This window comes from Capsicum annuum, chromosome 7 (assembly GCF_002878395.1).
Source record: "Capsicum annuum cultivar UCD-10X-F1 chromosome 7, UCD10Xv1.1, whole genome shotgun sequence".
Taxonomy (NCBI): domain Eukaryota; kingdom Viridiplantae; phylum Streptophyta; class Magnoliopsida; order Solanales; family Solanaceae; genus Capsicum; species Capsicum annuum.
This window is the reverse complement of record NC_061117.1, coordinates 224782597-224800375: the sequence shown is the minus strand read 5'-3', so window position 1 is coordinate 224800375 and position 17779 is coordinate 224782597. Positions and strand designations below refer to the sequence as shown.

The 17779-nt window shown below is 33.0% G+C and overlaps 3 protein-coding genes across 8 annotated transcripts in view; 2 read left to right on the top strand and 1 right to left on the bottom strand.

The window, feature by feature from the left end:
• Positions 1–7147: 7147 nt before the first annotated feature.
• Positions 7148–11380, bottom strand: LOC107878785 (putative protein phosphatase 2C 76). 6 transcript variants are annotated; one of them, XM_016725912.2, is made up of 7 exons: positions 11294–11380; positions 10953–11019; positions 10855–10904; positions 10557–10768; positions 10338–10473; positions 9363–9546; positions 7148–7964 (listed from the first exon to the last, which is right to left on the bottom strand). In XM_016725912.2, exons 2-7 carry the CDS (start codon positions 10964–10966, stop codon positions 7742–7744), a joined length of 819 nt encoding a protein of 272 aa, XP_016581398.1. In that variant the 5' UTR covers positions 10967–11019; positions 11294–11380; the 3' UTR covers positions 7148–7741. The 6 variants fall into 6 exon arrangements, with proteins under 6 accessions (XP_016581398.1, XP_047249314.1, XP_047249315.1 ...); XM_047393358.1 differs by having other exon boundaries at positions 10953–11038; positions 11294–11378; XM_047393359.1 differs by having other exon boundaries at positions 10953–11022; positions 11294–11363.
• Positions 11381–11507: 127 nt separating this feature from the next.
• LOC107878786 (NADH-ubiquinone oxidoreductase 20.9 kDa subunit) lies at positions 11508–14414 on the top strand. The gene is made up of 3 exons (XM_016725913.2): positions 11508–11770; positions 12865–12992; positions 14009–14414. Exons 1-3 carry the CDS (start codon positions 11617–11619, stop codon positions 14054–14056), a joined length of 330 nt encoding a protein of 109 aa, XP_016581399.2. The 5' UTR covers positions 11508–11616; the 3' UTR covers positions 14057–14414.
• A 2719-nt stretch (positions 14415–17133) lies between these two features.
• LOC107878784 (scarecrow-like transcription factor PAT1) overlaps positions 17134–17779 on the top strand; it is a 13619-nt gene continuing 12973 nt past the window's right edge. Inside the window, exon 1 of the mRNA XM_016725907.2 lies at positions 17134–17693. The gene's annotated coding sequence lies outside the window, so the exon portion shown is untranslated. The remainder of the gene's footprint in view (positions 17694–17779) is intronic.

The window sequence follows — 17779 nt, the reverse complement described above, 5'->3', positions numbered from 1 at the left end:
GGATTTGCCTGATTAGACCATTATACTCCTCCACCGAGTTCGGAGTCTAAAAGGCAAGTTTTTTTAGTCAAAATTTTAAAAAAGCACCCCAATATTGAAAAATTCCAAAAGGGACAATGTTTACCTTGTCTATTACAAAGTTAACACCGTTAGTTCAAATGCTAGAATGTAAGGTAAAATTGTGAGTTTATCTTATAAAGTAAAGTAGTGAGTTTACCTTATTAGGTAAACTGTGTCCCTTACCTTATAAGGTAAATTGTGTCTCTTACCTTACAAGGTAAATCGTGTACCTTATCTTATTAATTTTCTTTTATACACAGTCCATTTCATTCATTTTTTCACTTCACTAGTTTCAGTGTTTATTTTTGCTGAAAGTCTACTTTCTCAGTAAATTTGCACTTTAGGTATACTACTTTAATCACTTATTTAGCCTCTCTAAGATACTTGATGCATGTTCCAAATCCACTAGGCTGATGCATAAAATTAAATTTATATAAAATATTACTACTATATATAGTTTGACTTGAGGTTCTTTTACAACTCGCATTTACATTATTCACACTTGATTACCAATCTAATAGATGCTCGCAAACACCCATAATTTTTTATTTTTTTTCAAAATATAAACGAAAATTGACGTATGAAACATTGTATTATATATGTTCATTTGCTTTTGAAAATAAATAAATTTATTGTTTGTGTTAGTGATACATAATTCTATTACTATTTATTATTGCTTCTGATTCTGATTGAGAGGATTTTTATAAATTCAATCTTTTTTTTTCCTTTTAATTTAATTATATAACTTGTCTTTTGAGGACGCTAATCAGGTTAGAGAGGTAGTGCATATAGGTGAGTTGCAACCGGTAAAAAAGAGTGTAGCCAAGTTAGTAGTTCTAAGGCTTTGCTCGTAGGTTGAAGTTTCTAGTTAGGAGGGTGTGAGAGAGGAGTGTGCTTTCGGTTAGATAATGTATAATGTATAGTACTAATCAAGGGTGTCTTATTTCTCTTATTTCATCATCTTTGGTGTTTTATTACTGCTTTGTTTATTATTTTTTTTGTCCTGAGTCGAGGGTCTATTGAAAAAAACCTCTTACTTTTTCGAAAATAGTGATATAGAATACGTACATTTTACCTTCGTCAGACCATACTACGTGGGACTACATTGAATATATCGTTCGTGTATATTTTGAATCTTTTATATTTTTAGAAAATACATAAAAAATAGTAATTATAGATCAAATATTAACAACTTAAAATATGTAAAATCATACAAAAAGAAAAGCCTAATTTACACCTCAATTCATTTGTATCATATAAATTCAGAAAGGAAAAATAGCGCTTAGTATATCCTTTATCTAATACTCCCTCCGTTTAAAAACGAATGACTTATTTTCCTTTTTAGTCTATTTAAAAAAGAATTATTCCTTTCCTTTTTTGACAATACATTAATTTCAACTTTTTACATGACAAGTTTAGAACCACAAGATTAAAGGGTATTTTGGTACATTTGACACAACTTTAATTTAAGATCATGAGATTCAAAAATCTTCTTTATTTTCTTAAAATTTGTGTCAAGTCAAAATAGGTCATTCTTTTTCAAACGGAGGGAATAGTATAATAACAAGATGCATATACAAACAAAAGTACAGAAATCAAATGCTGAGATTATTTCACTAAAATGGTTAAAATTTAAAAACAGAAAAAACAACAGACTAAGAAGCAAAAGTAAGCTTCTTCTTTGGAGTAGTTACAAGGAAATGAGAAAGAGCCAAAAAAAAAAAAATATTTAGGTCAAATGAAATAAACAAATTTGTTAGTACTGACATTTTTTTCGGAAGAAATTAATGATATTCAGAGGGTGTGCGTTTTGGGTTTTGGGGGGGTGGGGTGGACGGACAGTATTCGTATGATTTTCGACGCTAGGACAAAGGGTGCTATGGTAAAGGCATGAGGAGAAAGTCATTTAGGTCGCCAGTTCGAGCACCAGCAGGGTTATACCGGCCGCGTCCCCAAGGCCCCGTGGTGAACCCACCTTGAAACAGCCCGAAAACCACAGAAAAAAAAAAAAAAAGTTATAATACACTTTTGGAAGAGTTATATCTATCCACTCCATTCAATTTTACTCGCACATTTTGTTTTTCGATAGAATCAAGTTTTATAAATTTTGATCAAGATATGCGGATATATATTTTTTTTTTTCAGAAAATTTCGATCAATACCCAGTATTTTTCGTTAGATTCAAACAATTCACTCTATGCATTGATACATGTATTTAGAATAGCTACACTTTTTTTGGAGAATTGTATATTATATATTCACAAAAAATACTTAATATATTTGACATAGACACATTGTATTAAAAAATCTTCTTTAATTTGCTCAATTTTGAGGTGCGTCAAATAAAAATAGATAGATAGAGTAAGGGTGTAATGAAAGTAGGGGTGTCAAGTGGGTCGGGTCGGGGCCCGACTACGTAATCCGATCCGGTTTGATCCGGCCCGGTAAGTCCTAGGGCTTTAGGGTTCAGGATCCCGGATCGGTTATTTTGTCAAAATGAGCCCGGTTAACCCGGCCCGAACCAAGCCCTGTCCAGGCCCGCCGGTTAACCGGCCCGGTCCGGCTCGGAAAAATTTTAAAAAAAATATTTTTGGATTTTGGGCCAAACTAGCCGTTGGCTCAACGGCTATATAGCCCTTTTTGGGTCCAAACGGCTAGTTTGGGTCCATTTATTAAAAAAAAAAAAAAAAACTTTAAAAAATATTTTTTAATCCAAAAAAAAAATCTATAAATACCCTACAACTTTAAATCATTTTTCACACAATTTTTCACTCTCTCAAATCTCATTCTCTCTCAAATCTCAATTCTCAATTCTCAAATATTCAATATATTTAATTTCTTAAAGTGTTCACTTTAATTTTTTAATTTTTCGTTTACAAAGTACGAGCGGAAGTTTCTAAAGTCGCAATCTTCGGATACTTCCAAAATTTGGTAGTCGTTCCATCTCTTACGTTTAATTTTTATTTATTGTATTAATTGTTTAATATTTAATTTTATTATATTTGTGTATTTTGAATATTTTTAGTTTAATTTAATTTATATTATGGATAAATTAAGAAACCTCGCTATTAAAGGTGTTAAAATTTTTTGTCCCGGAAGCGGTAGTGGTAGTAAAAAGCGAATTACTAGCGGTAGAGGTAGTTCAAGTAGTAGATATACCCGTGTGCCTTCGCCTCCGGTACCGCTTGGTACATCTTTTGAGGAAGAAATAGGTGTAGGTGCTCACGATATGGATTATGTAGAAGCTCAGGAAAATTATGGTATAGAAGAAGAAAATGAAGTAGATGCGGTTAATTTAAATGAAGATAATGAAAATATTGCTGAGACACCCGCAGTAGGAGATGCTAACGTTAGATCTGTATCAGTTAATCTCCCTTCCCGTCCTCCCAGTGCCCCAAAACCTCATAAAAGAACTAGTATTGCATGACAATTTTTTGAACGTATATCAGATATTGTGGAGGCAAGCAAGGGGATACGGGTACGTTAATGAGACATATAGCTGAAGATCACAAAAGAGAGTTAAATATTGCAAAAGGTAGTGGGGATGTTGGTGGGTCAACGCAAACTAGAATGGACCCAGCAACCGGTCACGTAACAAAGAAGTATAATAAATTGAGGGACAGGGAAGAAATAGCTAAAATGGTAGCTGTGGGTTGTTTGCCTTTTAGTTTTCCTTCTTCTGATGCCTTTATTCGTTATATACAAGCAATTTATAATCCTATGTTTAATGGTATTCCTAGAACTACTTGTCGGTCTGATATTTTTAGACTCCATTCACAATATTGTTTTTATTTATCAACATTCTTAAAAAATATTCAATGTAGATTGTCCCTAACTTCTGATCTTGGTTGTGCTATAAATAAAAATGATTATTTAACCGTTACTTGTCATTGGATGGATAGTAATTTCGTAATGCAAAAACAAAATCTACGCTATCTCCGCCCTTGCCTGAAATTTTTCATTAAGTGTGCATGTCATATATATAATTTAATTGTAAAAGATGGTCTTGAGTTTTTTGAGCTTTATATTGAAAAAATTCGTCTTGCCGTTGATTTTTTATTCAAGGAAATAATCGTAGATCGAGAATTAGAGAATTTAAAGTTAAATGTCAAGAAAATGGACTTACATCGATTTTGATGCCTGAGGAAATTGATACTAGATAGAATTCTACGTATGAATTTTTAAAAACTTGTTATAAATATAGAATTTCTATCACACTAGCTTTTAACCAATATTGCGGTTCATTTGTTGATTCTGCTGATTACATGTTACATAATTCTGATTGGGTTGTAATTAATGATCTTGTTAAGTTTTTAGAAAAATTTTATGTAGCTACGGTTATATTTTTCGGTGCTTATTATCCTACTGTTTGTAATATTTTGGCATATATAGCCGATATTTCTGGTTTGCTCAAAGAATATAAAAATAAAGAAGGTTATAAAGAAGCTGTTGGCGCCATGTTTACGAAATTTAAAAAATATTTTTTCCCGATTCCCCCTATTTACTTGGTTGGTGCTATGCTAAATCCGTGCATGAAATATAATCATATGTGTCACTTTAGTACTCTTATTTATATTAACTTAGAAATAAATACTAACCATGATTCTGAATAAGTACAACCTGATTTGTGGACAGCTACGGCTGATGCAAAGGATTACATAGAAAAATTATATAATCACTATGCTGATTTATTTGATTTAGCCGTACCTACAAATATCACTCCAACTGTCGCTCCTCATCCTCCCGAGGAGCCATCATCTTCTAAAAGGCCGGCACATAGTGGTTTTTCTGATTCGTTTTATGATTCAAATTGTTGGAACAGTGTTGATGAGAGAACTTACACATCAACTTATCAGGAAGAGCTGAAATATTATCTTCGGACGACACCAGAGGATCGCAGACGACGGATCAACACGTTGGATTGGTGGAGGAGTAATGAAACACAATATCCTGTGCTTTCAAGATTAGCTAGAGATATCTTGAATGTTCCAATGTCAACCGTTGCATCAGAGAGCGCCTTTAGTCAGGGACGACAGCAGCTTGGAGACAACCGACACTCATTGGGAAGCAATGCAATGAATGTTCTAGTTTGCCTCAGAGATTGGATTAGAGCGGAAAGAAGAAACCAAGGAATGGAACCGGAGCCGAGCAACGAGCTGAAACTTGAAGAAATTATGACTTCACGGGAGAACTCAGCAGAATCAAGTCCAATGCATGGTTTTGCCCCCGTTGACTTCGACTATCCTATGCAAGTTCCCATTAATATTAACATGAATGAGTTGGAAAAAATGATGCATAATTTATAGATTTTTCATTCATGTAAATTATAAATTTTGGATCATTTTGCAATCAATAAAATCCCCCAAATTCATTCACTCCTTAGTCCTTGTTTTTTATTTTTTTTTATTTAACGATTTAAAATTTTAAATTGAATTTCTAGTTTTCTGCTTTAAATTAAAAACTTACTTCTAATATATTATTAATTTACTACCAAATATTATTAATTTATTATATTAAGTAGCATATGTTTTGTATATTTGTGCATATATCTTCTATAGAAGTGTATATTTAACGTATACATGTGTATATGTTTTATAAATTAGTATATAAGTATATCTATATATATTGTAATGTATATATAATGTAGTATATTTTATAAGTAGTAGTATATATACATTGAATGGTGCGTATACACGTGTATATATCTTTTATAGAAGTGTATATTTAATGTATACATGTGTATATGTTTTATAAATTAGTATATAAGTATATCTATATATATTGTAATGTATATATAATGTAGTATATTTTATAAGTAGTAGTATATATACATTGAATGGTGCATATACATAGAATAGAGTGTATATATGTGAATAAATCTTCTATAGACGTGTATATTTAACGTATACATGTGTATATGTTTTATAAATTAGTATATAACTATACAAATATATATTGTAATGTATATATATTGTAGTATATCTCATTTAAAGTATTACATATACATAGAATAGAGTGTGTATATGTGAATAGATCTTCTATAGACGTGTATATTTAACGTATACATGTGTATATATTTTATAAATTAGTATTTAACTATATATTTGTAATGTATATATATTGTAGTATATCTCATTTAAAGTATTACATATACATAGAATAGAGTGTATATATGTGAATAGATCTTCTATAGACGTGTATATTTAACGTATACATGTGTATATGTTTCATAAATTAGTATATAACTATACAAATATATATTGTAATGTATATATATTATAGTATATTTGATTTAAAGTATTACATATACATAGAATAGAGTGTATATATGTGAATAGATCTTCTATAGACGTGTATATTTAACGTATACATTACTTTATGTTTTATAAATTAGTATATATATTGTAGTATATACTTTTTTTAAAGTAGTACATATATATTGAATGGTGCGTATATATGTGTATATATCTTCTATAGACGTATATCTTTAAAGTATACAAGTGTATATATTTTATAAATTAGTATGTAACTATATATTTATACATATTGTTGTGTATATATATATATATATATGTATATTGTAGTATATATTTTATTTAAAGTAGTACATATATATTGAATGGTGCATATATATGTGTATATATCTTCTAAAGTAGTATATATTTAACGTATACATGTGTATATATTTTATAAATTAGTATATATATATATATTGTAGTGTATATATATATATATATATTATACTATTATAGCATATGTTTTATTTAAAGTAGTACGTATAGTCACATATAATTATATATTGAATGGTACGTATACATGTGTAATTGTTTATATATTTTTTTAAAAATATATATTGTATATTGGAGTGTATATATTGTATATTGAATTTTTTCTTTATTTTTTAAACGGGTTTGACCGATTTTTAATTCGGTTGGATTAAGTGGACCGAGTTAGGGTGGATTTTAATTTTTTTACTGTTTGACTTGGCCGGCCCGGTTAACGTCAAACCCAGCCCTTAATCGACCCGCAACCCGTTTAAAATGGGAGGGCCGGTTCCGGGTTGGCCTGGCCCGTTGACACCTCTAAATGAAAGAGTACCCTAGATAGGCTCTATTTAAACACTAGCTAGTATCCCACAAAGCTCGCCATTTTCTCCTCATTACCCATGAACCAAAAAATCATTTCCTTTCGTCACTAGTTCCTTCCTAGTTTCACAGCACACGAACACTGTTTTCCAGCCAAGTTATCTTAGGTTGTGCTCTCTTGACAGCTATTTTCATCGCCGGCTTCATTTTTACTACCGGTAATGGAGCTTGCTTCATATTATATGTGCTCCATTTTTTTTTCAAACATCAAAACTTTTTTAACATATTTTACCTGATTTTTGTTTTTTGTTTTTTCATTTTAGCTGAGGAGCCATGGGAGAAAGACTTCATTGTAGACCGAAGGTTGGGATCTGGGCATTTCGGAGAATCATGACTTTTGAAAAACCGAACTGACCACACAACTCTAGTATTGAAGAAATTCTCCGAAATGCCCAGATCCCAACCTTCGGTCTACAATGAAGTCTTTCTCCCATGGCTCCTCAGCTAAAATGAAAAAAAAAAAAAAAAAAGTAAAATATGTTAAAAAAGTTTTGATGTTTGAAAAAAAACCCACATATGATATGAAGCAAGCTCCATTACCAGCAGTAAAAATGAAGCCGGCGATGAAAATATGCTTTCTGAATGAGTTGTTGAGCCAATAATGATGGATCTGAATGGTCCTCTACTTCATTTAGAAAATCACAGACTTGCTGAGGAGTTGACCTATGAAGTATTCCATCAGATGACACCACCAAAAACTTGTCCTTTGATGTTAAAGATAGCCAATCAGTGATCTCAGGATCAGCTATGATGCCATATCTGAAAAAATAGCACAGCATTTCCATCAACACTTACAAAATTATCCACAAATTAAAAAATCAACATTTGTACCACTACTACTATTGCAATCAACAAGAGTTGCAAACCAAGTAAGAGATGGGCCTGTACGTTAAAAAAACCAAGTGATGAGCTTTCAAGAAGCTTTCTTAGTCTTGCAAAGTTCAGTCCAATGATCCCTATGACTTACACTTCAAAGGTTTGCAATACTATATATTTTATCCCAACCAATAAGAGATATTCAGGTACGCACTATAGGTATTAACACAATTCCAGAAGATCATAGAATAGTGGAAAATTCAGCATGTGAAAGTAAAGAATAATACACCGCGAGAAAGAAACAGTTTTCAATGTGAGAATATTGAAGTTTCATTATAAAAGCCACCTATTTAAGTGGTACGGGAGATACAACGATGAAAAGGAGGACTAATGGAAGAAACTAAGAAAGTAATTAATGCAAAGCAGGGGAGCACAAAAGCAGTTGCTGGTTAAAATGGTGTGGCTGTTAGGAAACAGATATGAAAAACAAAATCACATTAGAATAAAGATGTGAAATGGTGTAAGACAATATGGTACATCAATGGCGTGATAACCTCTCTTTGGTGAAGATTTTCCAAATTGCAAAGTGTAAGGAATATTATGAAGCGGAATATACATATCAAAGTGGAATATATAAAATTCCGGGTGGGGGGGTGGGGGTGGGGGTGGGGGTGGAGGACTTTATTTGATAGGGAAATTTGTAAGGTCAACCTATAGTTCAAGTCCTCAAATGACAAGAAAATTTGAAGATCCATGAGAAATATGGCAGATTCCCTGCTTCCGGGATATGAAGTTGTCTGTAAATTCATGGTACAAGCTGTTAATAAAGCAAAATACCACGAACAATATGCAGAGGCTAGAAAAATGTTGTGGAGAACACAACAGGCTTGAAACTGACTTGCTTTTGATAGACTGCAGTACATAACACATGCCTAACATAAGATAATTTGCAGAGAAGAAGATTCATTATAATGTGGCGGGTTTATTTTCATTGTTGCATATAGGGGAAAGGGTCAAAACATCTGAGCTATTCAAAAACATAACGGCGAGGGCAATAAGAACCATCCTGGTGTTTGTATTATTACAAAAATATACTCATAAAAAAGGCTTGCAAGTCGGCAAGCACGTAGCCCACAAGCCACACACGCCTAGTCTACTTTCACCCCTATACTCACAAATATTCCTATTTTGTGTTACTAGTCAATATTATAACAATATAACTTCAGTATACGTCACATATGATATTAACATGTTATGTGCATCAAATACACAAGCGTATATAATCATGAAACAGGAAATACAATACATTGAAAAGATTAACTGTCTTCCTAGAAAGTGTACCTTTTCAAAGGAACATCGCCAATAGCTCGAGTCATGGGAAAGTGACCATTGAGGAGAGGAGTAAAATTACGGACGAATGTAAATACACCTCCAGAAGCCTCAATCCTAGCCCTCTCATCCGAGCTATGTGCATTATGATCTCTTGTCAACTCCTTGGCGAAAAGACCACCCAAAGAAGCAGCATCTACACGGTGATATCTCGGAACACAAATCAGAATACTGTATTAACATCTAAAATTTCAACAGCAGTAGTTGTAACCTGCAATACTTAAATAATGCTAAAAACATAAACATCTAGAGTCTTGGCGATGTGGTATTTGAGAAACTATAATGTACAGTATCATCCGATCCCCGGGGATAACTCTAGTACTACTACTGCCAGTACGAACCCTAGACTATTTTAGCATAATAAGGTATCAGAAGACCTTAAATATAGAGATTACAAGGCGCATCCCGACCACAGGGCAAAGACAATCAACAACTACAAAGATCAGCCAAGTTTACAACAATATTAACTTCGATCTTGTATTATCTCCTTGTTTTCCCCCCTTTTTGCAAGTGATTAACGTCAATCTTTCTGCTTCTTTCTTTCATTTTTTGGCCCCTATTAGTCAATGAGTTACAAGTTGGAAGCATAAAACAGTGATCTAATATAAAGACTTTGTTTTAACCAAGAAATCTCCAAAGGCCAATGAAGCAAGGTTTGAAACTAGGTGAATAATGGCTCCGCCCCTTTATCCCTTCTCCACTTAATTACTACGCTTTTTTGTGCTTGGTCAGATTTCAAACTCACGGTGTGCTTTGATGTGGTCCTTCTCCATAAAATCCTTATTGTATTGTTACTATCTTTCTAAGGGATCTTAAATATTCCTTTCAAAAAATCACTATGAAAATAAGGAAAACAGAGAAGTATCATACTCATATATGTGAGTAGAAGGGATATAACAACAAAAGAGAAGAAAATAGCACTCTCACCGGCTTCATGGGATATATTTTTCTGAGAGCAAAGAAAAACCTTTGAATCACCAACATTTGCAACTAAAACATGATTGTCATGTATGAGAGCAACAACTGCAGTCGACCCCGAATAAATATTATTTTCTAAAGCAACCTACAGAATGTGAACAACCAAGTCATTAAAAAGTGAAAATTCAAACTGAAAAGAAGAGAAAATATGGCAAGTTGTGTACTTGCCTCGGAGAATTCTGCATCAATATCATGAATGGTTGTTACTAATGAAGATTTTAGTAATTCCTTGGCGTTAGAAGATTGTTCAATACTGCTATTGTGCTTGAGCATGAGCTTATCCAAAAACCCATTAGCAGCCATCTCACTAGCAACACATCCCATATGACCATCAAAGACTGCCACCGCGCCAACCTTCACATCTTCAAGGCCGTCACTCCCTATATCATAGTCAAGTAAAGTGTATCAGCTAATACACGAATTTATGTGTGTTTGGACAGTGCAAACGAATAAACATTAGTATTACCTAACAAAGGAAACGTAAGATTAACGTCACATGTTACTTGATCCTCCTGATATAATCTTCTTCCTTCGGACGTAGCAAAGTGACAATTTTGTGTTCGAATGGGGCTAGGCATTGTTGTTTCGTTGGGAAGAGAATGCAACCTTTTTAACACTTCTTCACTCAACCCTACTAATTCAGGTTCAACCTTAGAATTCGAATTGTTAATCCCAACCATAGTTTTCATAATAATCCCAACAAAGCAGGCCATAAATAATCCAAAAAAAACAAAATACTCCAAACTATCATCTGTTGTTTCGTATCTTTGCGTATGAAAAAGAAAAAAAAAATACCTTTTTACTCTTTGTTTCTTCTTCAAAATTTCGAAAGCTGGTAGTATATTCAATATATATATATATATATATATATATATATACATATAAAAGATAGAGAGAGAAATTACCTAGGTCGAGTCATGTTGATCAGCGAAAATAGTGAGGAAACAGCAACAAGCTGGAATTGGAATTGTGATTAGTATGAATATAAACAACAATATGAAGACTGGCCCCAATTTTAGTGGACAAAGCGGTTAGACAAATTGGGCCAGTGGCCGGCCTTCTGAATGGGCCACTACCAATACAAAAGGCCTTATTAATCAAAACGGGTCAGCCCATTACCAACCTATACAGAAACTGAAATTTCCCTTTTTTTTTTTCCCGATTGTAAAATTCATCAGAGTATCTGCCGGCGGCGAGTGACCCGAAAAGGATCCAGCTAAGAGTGAAGATGAACACAGACATAACAGCATCGGCGAAGCCGGAATATCCAGTAGTAGATCGGAATCCAGCATTTACTAAAACCGTTGCTAATTTCAATACGCTCGATTACCTCCGTCTTACCACTATCACCGGCATTTCCGTCACCGTCGGTTACCTATCCGGTAAATTTTGTCTCAGTTTGAAGCTCAAATCGCAAATCAGTTCGAATTGGTTAATTGGATCCTCTAAAAGCTACTGGCTTTTGTTCACTTTTACTTGTCGTGTTTCGTTTGTCGATAGTCAATTTAGCTAATATTTCCTTTTTTTGAGAGTCAATTTAGGCTCTGTTCACTTTTACTTGTTATGTTTCGATGATTTTTCGAGAGTCAATTTAGCAAATGTTTCTTTTTCGAGATTCAATTTAGGCTTTGTTCACTTTTACTCATGTTTAGCTTTTCGAGAGTTAATTTAGCTAATATTTCCTATTTTTTGAGAGTTAATTTAGGCTTTGTTCACTTTTACTTGTTATGTTTCGTTTTCCGAGAGTCAATTCAGCTAATGTTGCTATGTTCACTTTTACTTGTCATGTTTCATTTTTTGAGAATCAATTTAGCTAATGTTTCCTCTTTTGAGAGTCAATTTGGCTAATGGAGCTAAAGTTAGTTAGACTAATTTAAGGCATGATACATCATAAACATACTGTTTAGGTTGGCTTCAACTGGTATCTATGCGCTCTAACTTTGAGTGTATACAAATAGGCACATAAACCATCATAAAGTTGAACAGGGACCTGACAAATAGCTTGAGATTTTTCATGTAGGAGGTTGTGCGTTCACTTGTTCAATTTTATGATTGGAGGACATAGTTGCCAACTGTGGCCAAGAAATAGTATTTAATAACAAGGATAAAATGGGTGAAAAAGGGTAAATTATCCATTGATTTTCTAAACCGGACAATTGTTTTTGGGCATTTAGTTTTAGTAAAGTGGACAAGTATTAATGGACAAAGGTAGTATTAAGTTTCAATTCTGCTTATATTAATCTGATAAATAATACATCTTAAAATGTTGTTCAAAGTATACATAGTTTGACTCTCTAGAAGCGAGAAATGAAATGTGATAAGTAAAAGTGAACGGAGCAGTTTCATATTTTCTAATTGACAGTCAACTTACCGGAATCTTCCTTATTATGCCCGTAAAGTTCAGATCCTAGTTCTGCTTCTGCTCACATAAACAAGTTATCTCCTTTGTTATTGATAAAGTTTCAATTTCTGGCAGGAATAAGGCCAGGGATTAGGGGGCCATCGATGGTTACCGGAGGTTTGATTGGGCTAATGGGTGGTTTCATGTACGCTTACCAGAATTCTGCAGGCAGGCTCATGGGTTTTTTCCCAAATGAAGGAGAGGTAGCCAAAGCCAAGTACAAGATTTAACTGCTTCCCTTTAATTTTCTGGTTCTTCTGGATTACTTTTTGTGGTTCCCTGAGATGTTTTGAAACCAATGGGCATTTCTCTCTTCAATATGACAAAACTTTGTTAAAAGTGATATCTTTAATAATCAGTCTGTGGTTACCGACTTATTACGATTGTTTGTTTTGCTATGAATCGTGGCTTGGCCTCTAGTGACTTGCTAATAATGATGAGTTGACAATGCATTATTTAGTATGTTGTTGTTATGAAATGAACTTAAATGAGAGAATTGAGATTCAGATAGCCGACCCCAACTTGTTTGGGACTCGGGCTTAGTTGTTGTTATTTTTTTGAATTAAGTGGATCATATGCTTCACTTTCTTTATGCCACCAATTGATCATAGAAGTATATTGGAGTTGCATTCTCTTTTTTTAGCTTGTTCTGTGTTTGCTTAAATGAAGCAGTAAGGACTCATATGGCCGATCCCAACTTTTTGTGATTGAGGCATAGTTATTGCTGCTGTTGGCTTTATGTGTTTGCTTTTCTAAAAGAGAGGGATAGGATGGGCACGAGGTGGAATCCTATTAAGCAATTTCGCAAGAGTCATTCTAGTGCCCGATGATTGTCAATTAAGAACAGAGATTCAAATGATGCTATCTGTTGAAGCCTTCTCATAAGTTGGACTTCAGTGGCATCGCATCTGACAACCTTTCTCACATATGATGAAGGCTTTGGCTTTCTTCAAGCTGAGGGTCTATCGAAAACAGCCTCTCTATCTCAACGAGATAGGGGTAAGGTCTGTGTCTACCCTTTTTGACCTCACTTTTGGGATTACACTGGGTATGTTGTTGTTGCAAGAGTTATGCTAGTAATATTAAATCATAATGATTTCGATTTTGGTTCCTACGATCATATCCTTATTTGGCTTCTTTAAGCTTAGCCATTCAATCTGTTTACACTTTTCCTCCCATAAAGACGTCAAACATAGCAGTAAATTATTTTGTTTTCCAGGAAAGTAACTGTTGCCGTGGAAGTTGTAAAAATACTTTTGACACTTAGCTTAGTGATGAATCTGAACATAGGATAGGACAGCGAGAAGCCGAGAATCACTCCATCTGCATAGTAACTCATCGTCACAAGTAAAAAGGATGCTTTTGCTGGGAACCAGTTAATTAAGATGCAGGCATGCTTTTGGAGGGGAGGGGAGATGACTTGCTTTAAGTTCTTGATGTTAACTATTTCCCTGCAGACGGGTTACACCGATATAGTAGCAATTGCTTATCCTTGTCGAAAATAATGTCAAGCAAAAAATGGCTGGAAGTCCTAAATATTCAACTAGATGTTTCATCTTTAAATTCGGGTGGCCAACACCACTTGTTAAACGTTTTCTAAGTTGCTTTTAAGTTTTGTTGTTGCATTCTGGGTAGCTACCTCTAGAAATGTGTTTGCAGAATAGAGATTGATGTGTTGCTCTCGTTATCCGGCTACATGTTGATCTGTATGAGCCTCATTTTCATGATCTGGTGGGTGACTGAAAGGGCTACCTTTACTTCTATTGTGTGCCTTACATCAACAACCCAATATAGTCCTATACAGGGATCTGGGGAGGAGAGAGTGTACACGGACCTTACCTTAGGACCGGCATGCATCGAGCGTCATTTTCTGAAGATCACTCACTACACACAAGAATACTCCTTTACCTTAGATGTGGAATGAAAATGAAATGATACATTTGGCGAGTGCAAGTGTTAGAACAAATGCATTCACAGTTAACTAGAGCGTGTATAACATAATATGGCGTCTGACATCAAGACCGAGAACGAGTCTAACTTCGATACACTGAAAATAAATGAATTTTGAGTTATCTCAACCTCAAAAATTAGCTCACGAGCCTTAGTGTGTACAATAAATTTGATTGAATAGATGTAGCAATCAACTTCAGCAGAAGAATTGTAACTACCGTTAATTAAGGATCAATGAACGCTTAATCACTGTACTAGTTTGAGATCAATATTCACTAATCACTTTTAAAAGTATTACACGAATGTACAAAAAAGTTTAGACAAATTGCCTTTATAAAAAGGAATAAAAAAACAAGAGCGTGTTAGTTTGAGACGTATTTTTGGACCAATAGATGAATGAAAGATACATAGAGAGATATTTTTCATGTATTAAAAAAATAAGTTTGACTCTTTCCGGCTAAAAAAGAAATAAAGTTAAATGAGTACATACCATATGAAACGCTTGAACCCAAAATTTTTGCTTTAGATGAAAGAGATTTCAATTATTTTATCGTAAATGATCAATGACTAATTACAATGTGGGGAAAAAAACTTTTAGACTTTTATAAGGGTTAACATTTTCAAATATAGTTGGGAGACTTTACCGAAGAAATGGTCAAAAAAATAAAAAGATCGAAACTTTAAAATAGATCTGATATCAATATGGACTATCTATTTTAATTGTTGTTCTTTTTGAAATTGCATACCTATACAAGAGTTCAAGTTTCTATCGATATTTGCAGAGTTGATTTACCCTCTCGAAACAAAGATTTGAAGTGGTCCATAACTTATCGAGTATTCGATATAACTCATGCATACGTGTACAAACCAACACAAACGAAGTAATACGAATATCTTCGATAGTCAATTTATTTCCATCAGTCAATTGATCAGAGCAAGTAGTTTGGGATATGTTTGTTGTTTCGTTCATAAATCATTCGGATCTACGAGGTACATCAGAGCGAGTAGTTTGGGATATGTTTGGTGTTTCGTCTATAAATCATTCGGATCTACGCGGTATATCAACAGATCAAGTGCAAATGACACACATATGACGTCATAAAAAAAAAATAGAAAGTCAATTTTAAGATAATAATAAGTAAATACAAAAAGAGAAATATAAGATGACATGGTCAATTATGGACCACAAAAAGAATTTCAAAGTATAACGTAGAAAATTATTTAATGAAGGAGATAGGCAAAGCCCAAAGGTTGGCATTTTTTTGCTAAAAATAATAAATGCAATATTTATGAGTTAGGTATTGGCATTCCTGTAACAGTCAAAGGTCCCCAACAGTGTGCCTTTTTAAAAAAAATAAAAAAATTATATTATATATTAAAAATAATTAATTTCACTAATTTGTATTCACATTCAAGAGGATACACTTTTTATGATAGGCGTTTATATTTTTAAGACTCAAATGAAGATTAATAGTTAAAGATGGATGAATTTTATTCACGTCACCAAATTCGTGGTAGTTTTCTATAGTTAAGCTAATGTGGTCTCATACATATGATAAGATCTTAGTCTACTTTACGCAAATATATCTTTTTCTATTACTATTTAGATTTTATATTAATTTTTTAAATTTATGCAAAATTTGGCCTTGGAATGCTTTCGAATAACGGTAGACTCATATCTAATGTTGGTATATATATTACTCAATACAATAAGAACAACAATATATTCAGTGTAATTCTATAAAGTGGGAATATAGTATACGTAGAACTTACGTCTATTCCAGAAGCTAATGTGGTCTCAAATATATTATGAGATTTTAGTCTACTTTACGTTAATATACCTTTTTAGACTACTATTTAAGTTTTATTGTGATTTTTCAAACTTGTGCAAATATAACCTTGGAATGCTTTCGAATAATGGTAGACTCATATCTAATGTTCGTACATATATTACTCAATACAATAAGAAGAAGAAGAACAACAACATATCTAGTGTAGTATTATAAAGTGGATAGGGATGGAGCCATTTTTCATTCAGGGGATTCATCTAAAACCTATTCAATGAAAAATTACATTATTTTTACATGATTAAAAATATTTTTATATATATATATTTATAATAAACGTTGAATTTCTTTGGTTAGTTCGAAATCTCTCAATAAAATTTTTGGCTCTATCACTGAAAGTGAGAATATAGTGTACGCAGAGCTTATGTCTATTCCAGAAGTCAGATAGAGAGGTTGTTTTGAATAGATCTTTGATCAAGATAAAAACATACTAGAAAAAAAAAGTAACGTAACAGATCCTAATAAATAATACTACAACAAGATAATATTGTTCAATTTTACAAATAAAATATTAGATTATCGTCCTAACATTTACAACGTCTATAAAATTTTAGATCATGATCTGATATAACAACAACAAACTCAATGTAATCTCATACCGCTATTTTTGAAAAAGTAGGGAGGCTATTTTCGATAGCCCCGCTCTGATCATGATCTGATATTTTTTTATTAAATTTCCAATTTGATCAAAAGATATTTTTACAAAAAAAAAATGTCATTTTTTTTTTCCATAAAATTTAAAAAGACTAGTACAATATTGAGTTAATGATGATTATTGTACTTCCATCGAACTGTTTAATGCTGACAAAAAATATCTACCACCAACTCCTCAATTAGTCAAGCAACAAATATCAATATTAATTATTCTTCTACGAATTTTATAACAATGTTGAAAATCAAGATTGTTGAAATTCTCTTGATGTGAAATTTTGTTTTTGACTTCTTTATAGTATTTTTTTATTCAGCTGGCTTCTTCACTGCTAGTGGCCAATAAAGAGAAAAGGGCTTACTGAATTGGAATATGCTGTGTCTGAAAGTTAGCTTTTCTCTATGATGATTGCTTCACTTCACCCATGTTGTTTGCTTAAGGTTTGTTTTGTGAATGAGGTATGTTTTCTTTTTCAATTTGTTTGATAATTTGATGATATGGCCTATGGGTAGGTTTAATTCTTGATAAAGATTGGATCTTTTTT

Excerpts from the sequence above, each read along its gene's own strand:
- LOC107878785 (XM_016725908.2), bottom strand. The coding sequence starts at position 10,966 with ATGCCTAGCCCCATTCGAACACAAAATTGTCACTTTGCTACGTCCGAA. Across the intron at positions 10,474-10,556 it reads TTGATGCAGAATTCTCCGAG|GTTGCTTTAGAAAATAATAT; the intron begins GCAAGTACACAA and ends CACATTCTGTAG. Across the intron at positions 9,547-10,337 it reads AAATATATCCCATGAAGCCG|ATGCTGCTTCTTTGGGTGGT; the intron begins GTGAGAGTGCTA and ends ATCACCGTGTAG.
- LOC107878786 (XM_016725913.2), top strand. The coding sequence starts at position 11,617 with ATGAACACAGACATAACAGCATCGGCGAAGCCGGAATATCCAGTAGTA. Across the intron at positions 11,771-12,864 it reads CACCGTCGGTTACCTATCCG|GAATAAGGCCAGGGATTAGG; the intron begins GTAAATTTTGTC and ends AATTTCTGGCAG. Across the intron at positions 12,993-14,008 it reads TTTTCCCAAATGAAGGAGAG|GAAAGTAACTGTTGCCGTGG; the intron begins GTAGCCAAAGCC and ends TTTGTTTTCCAG.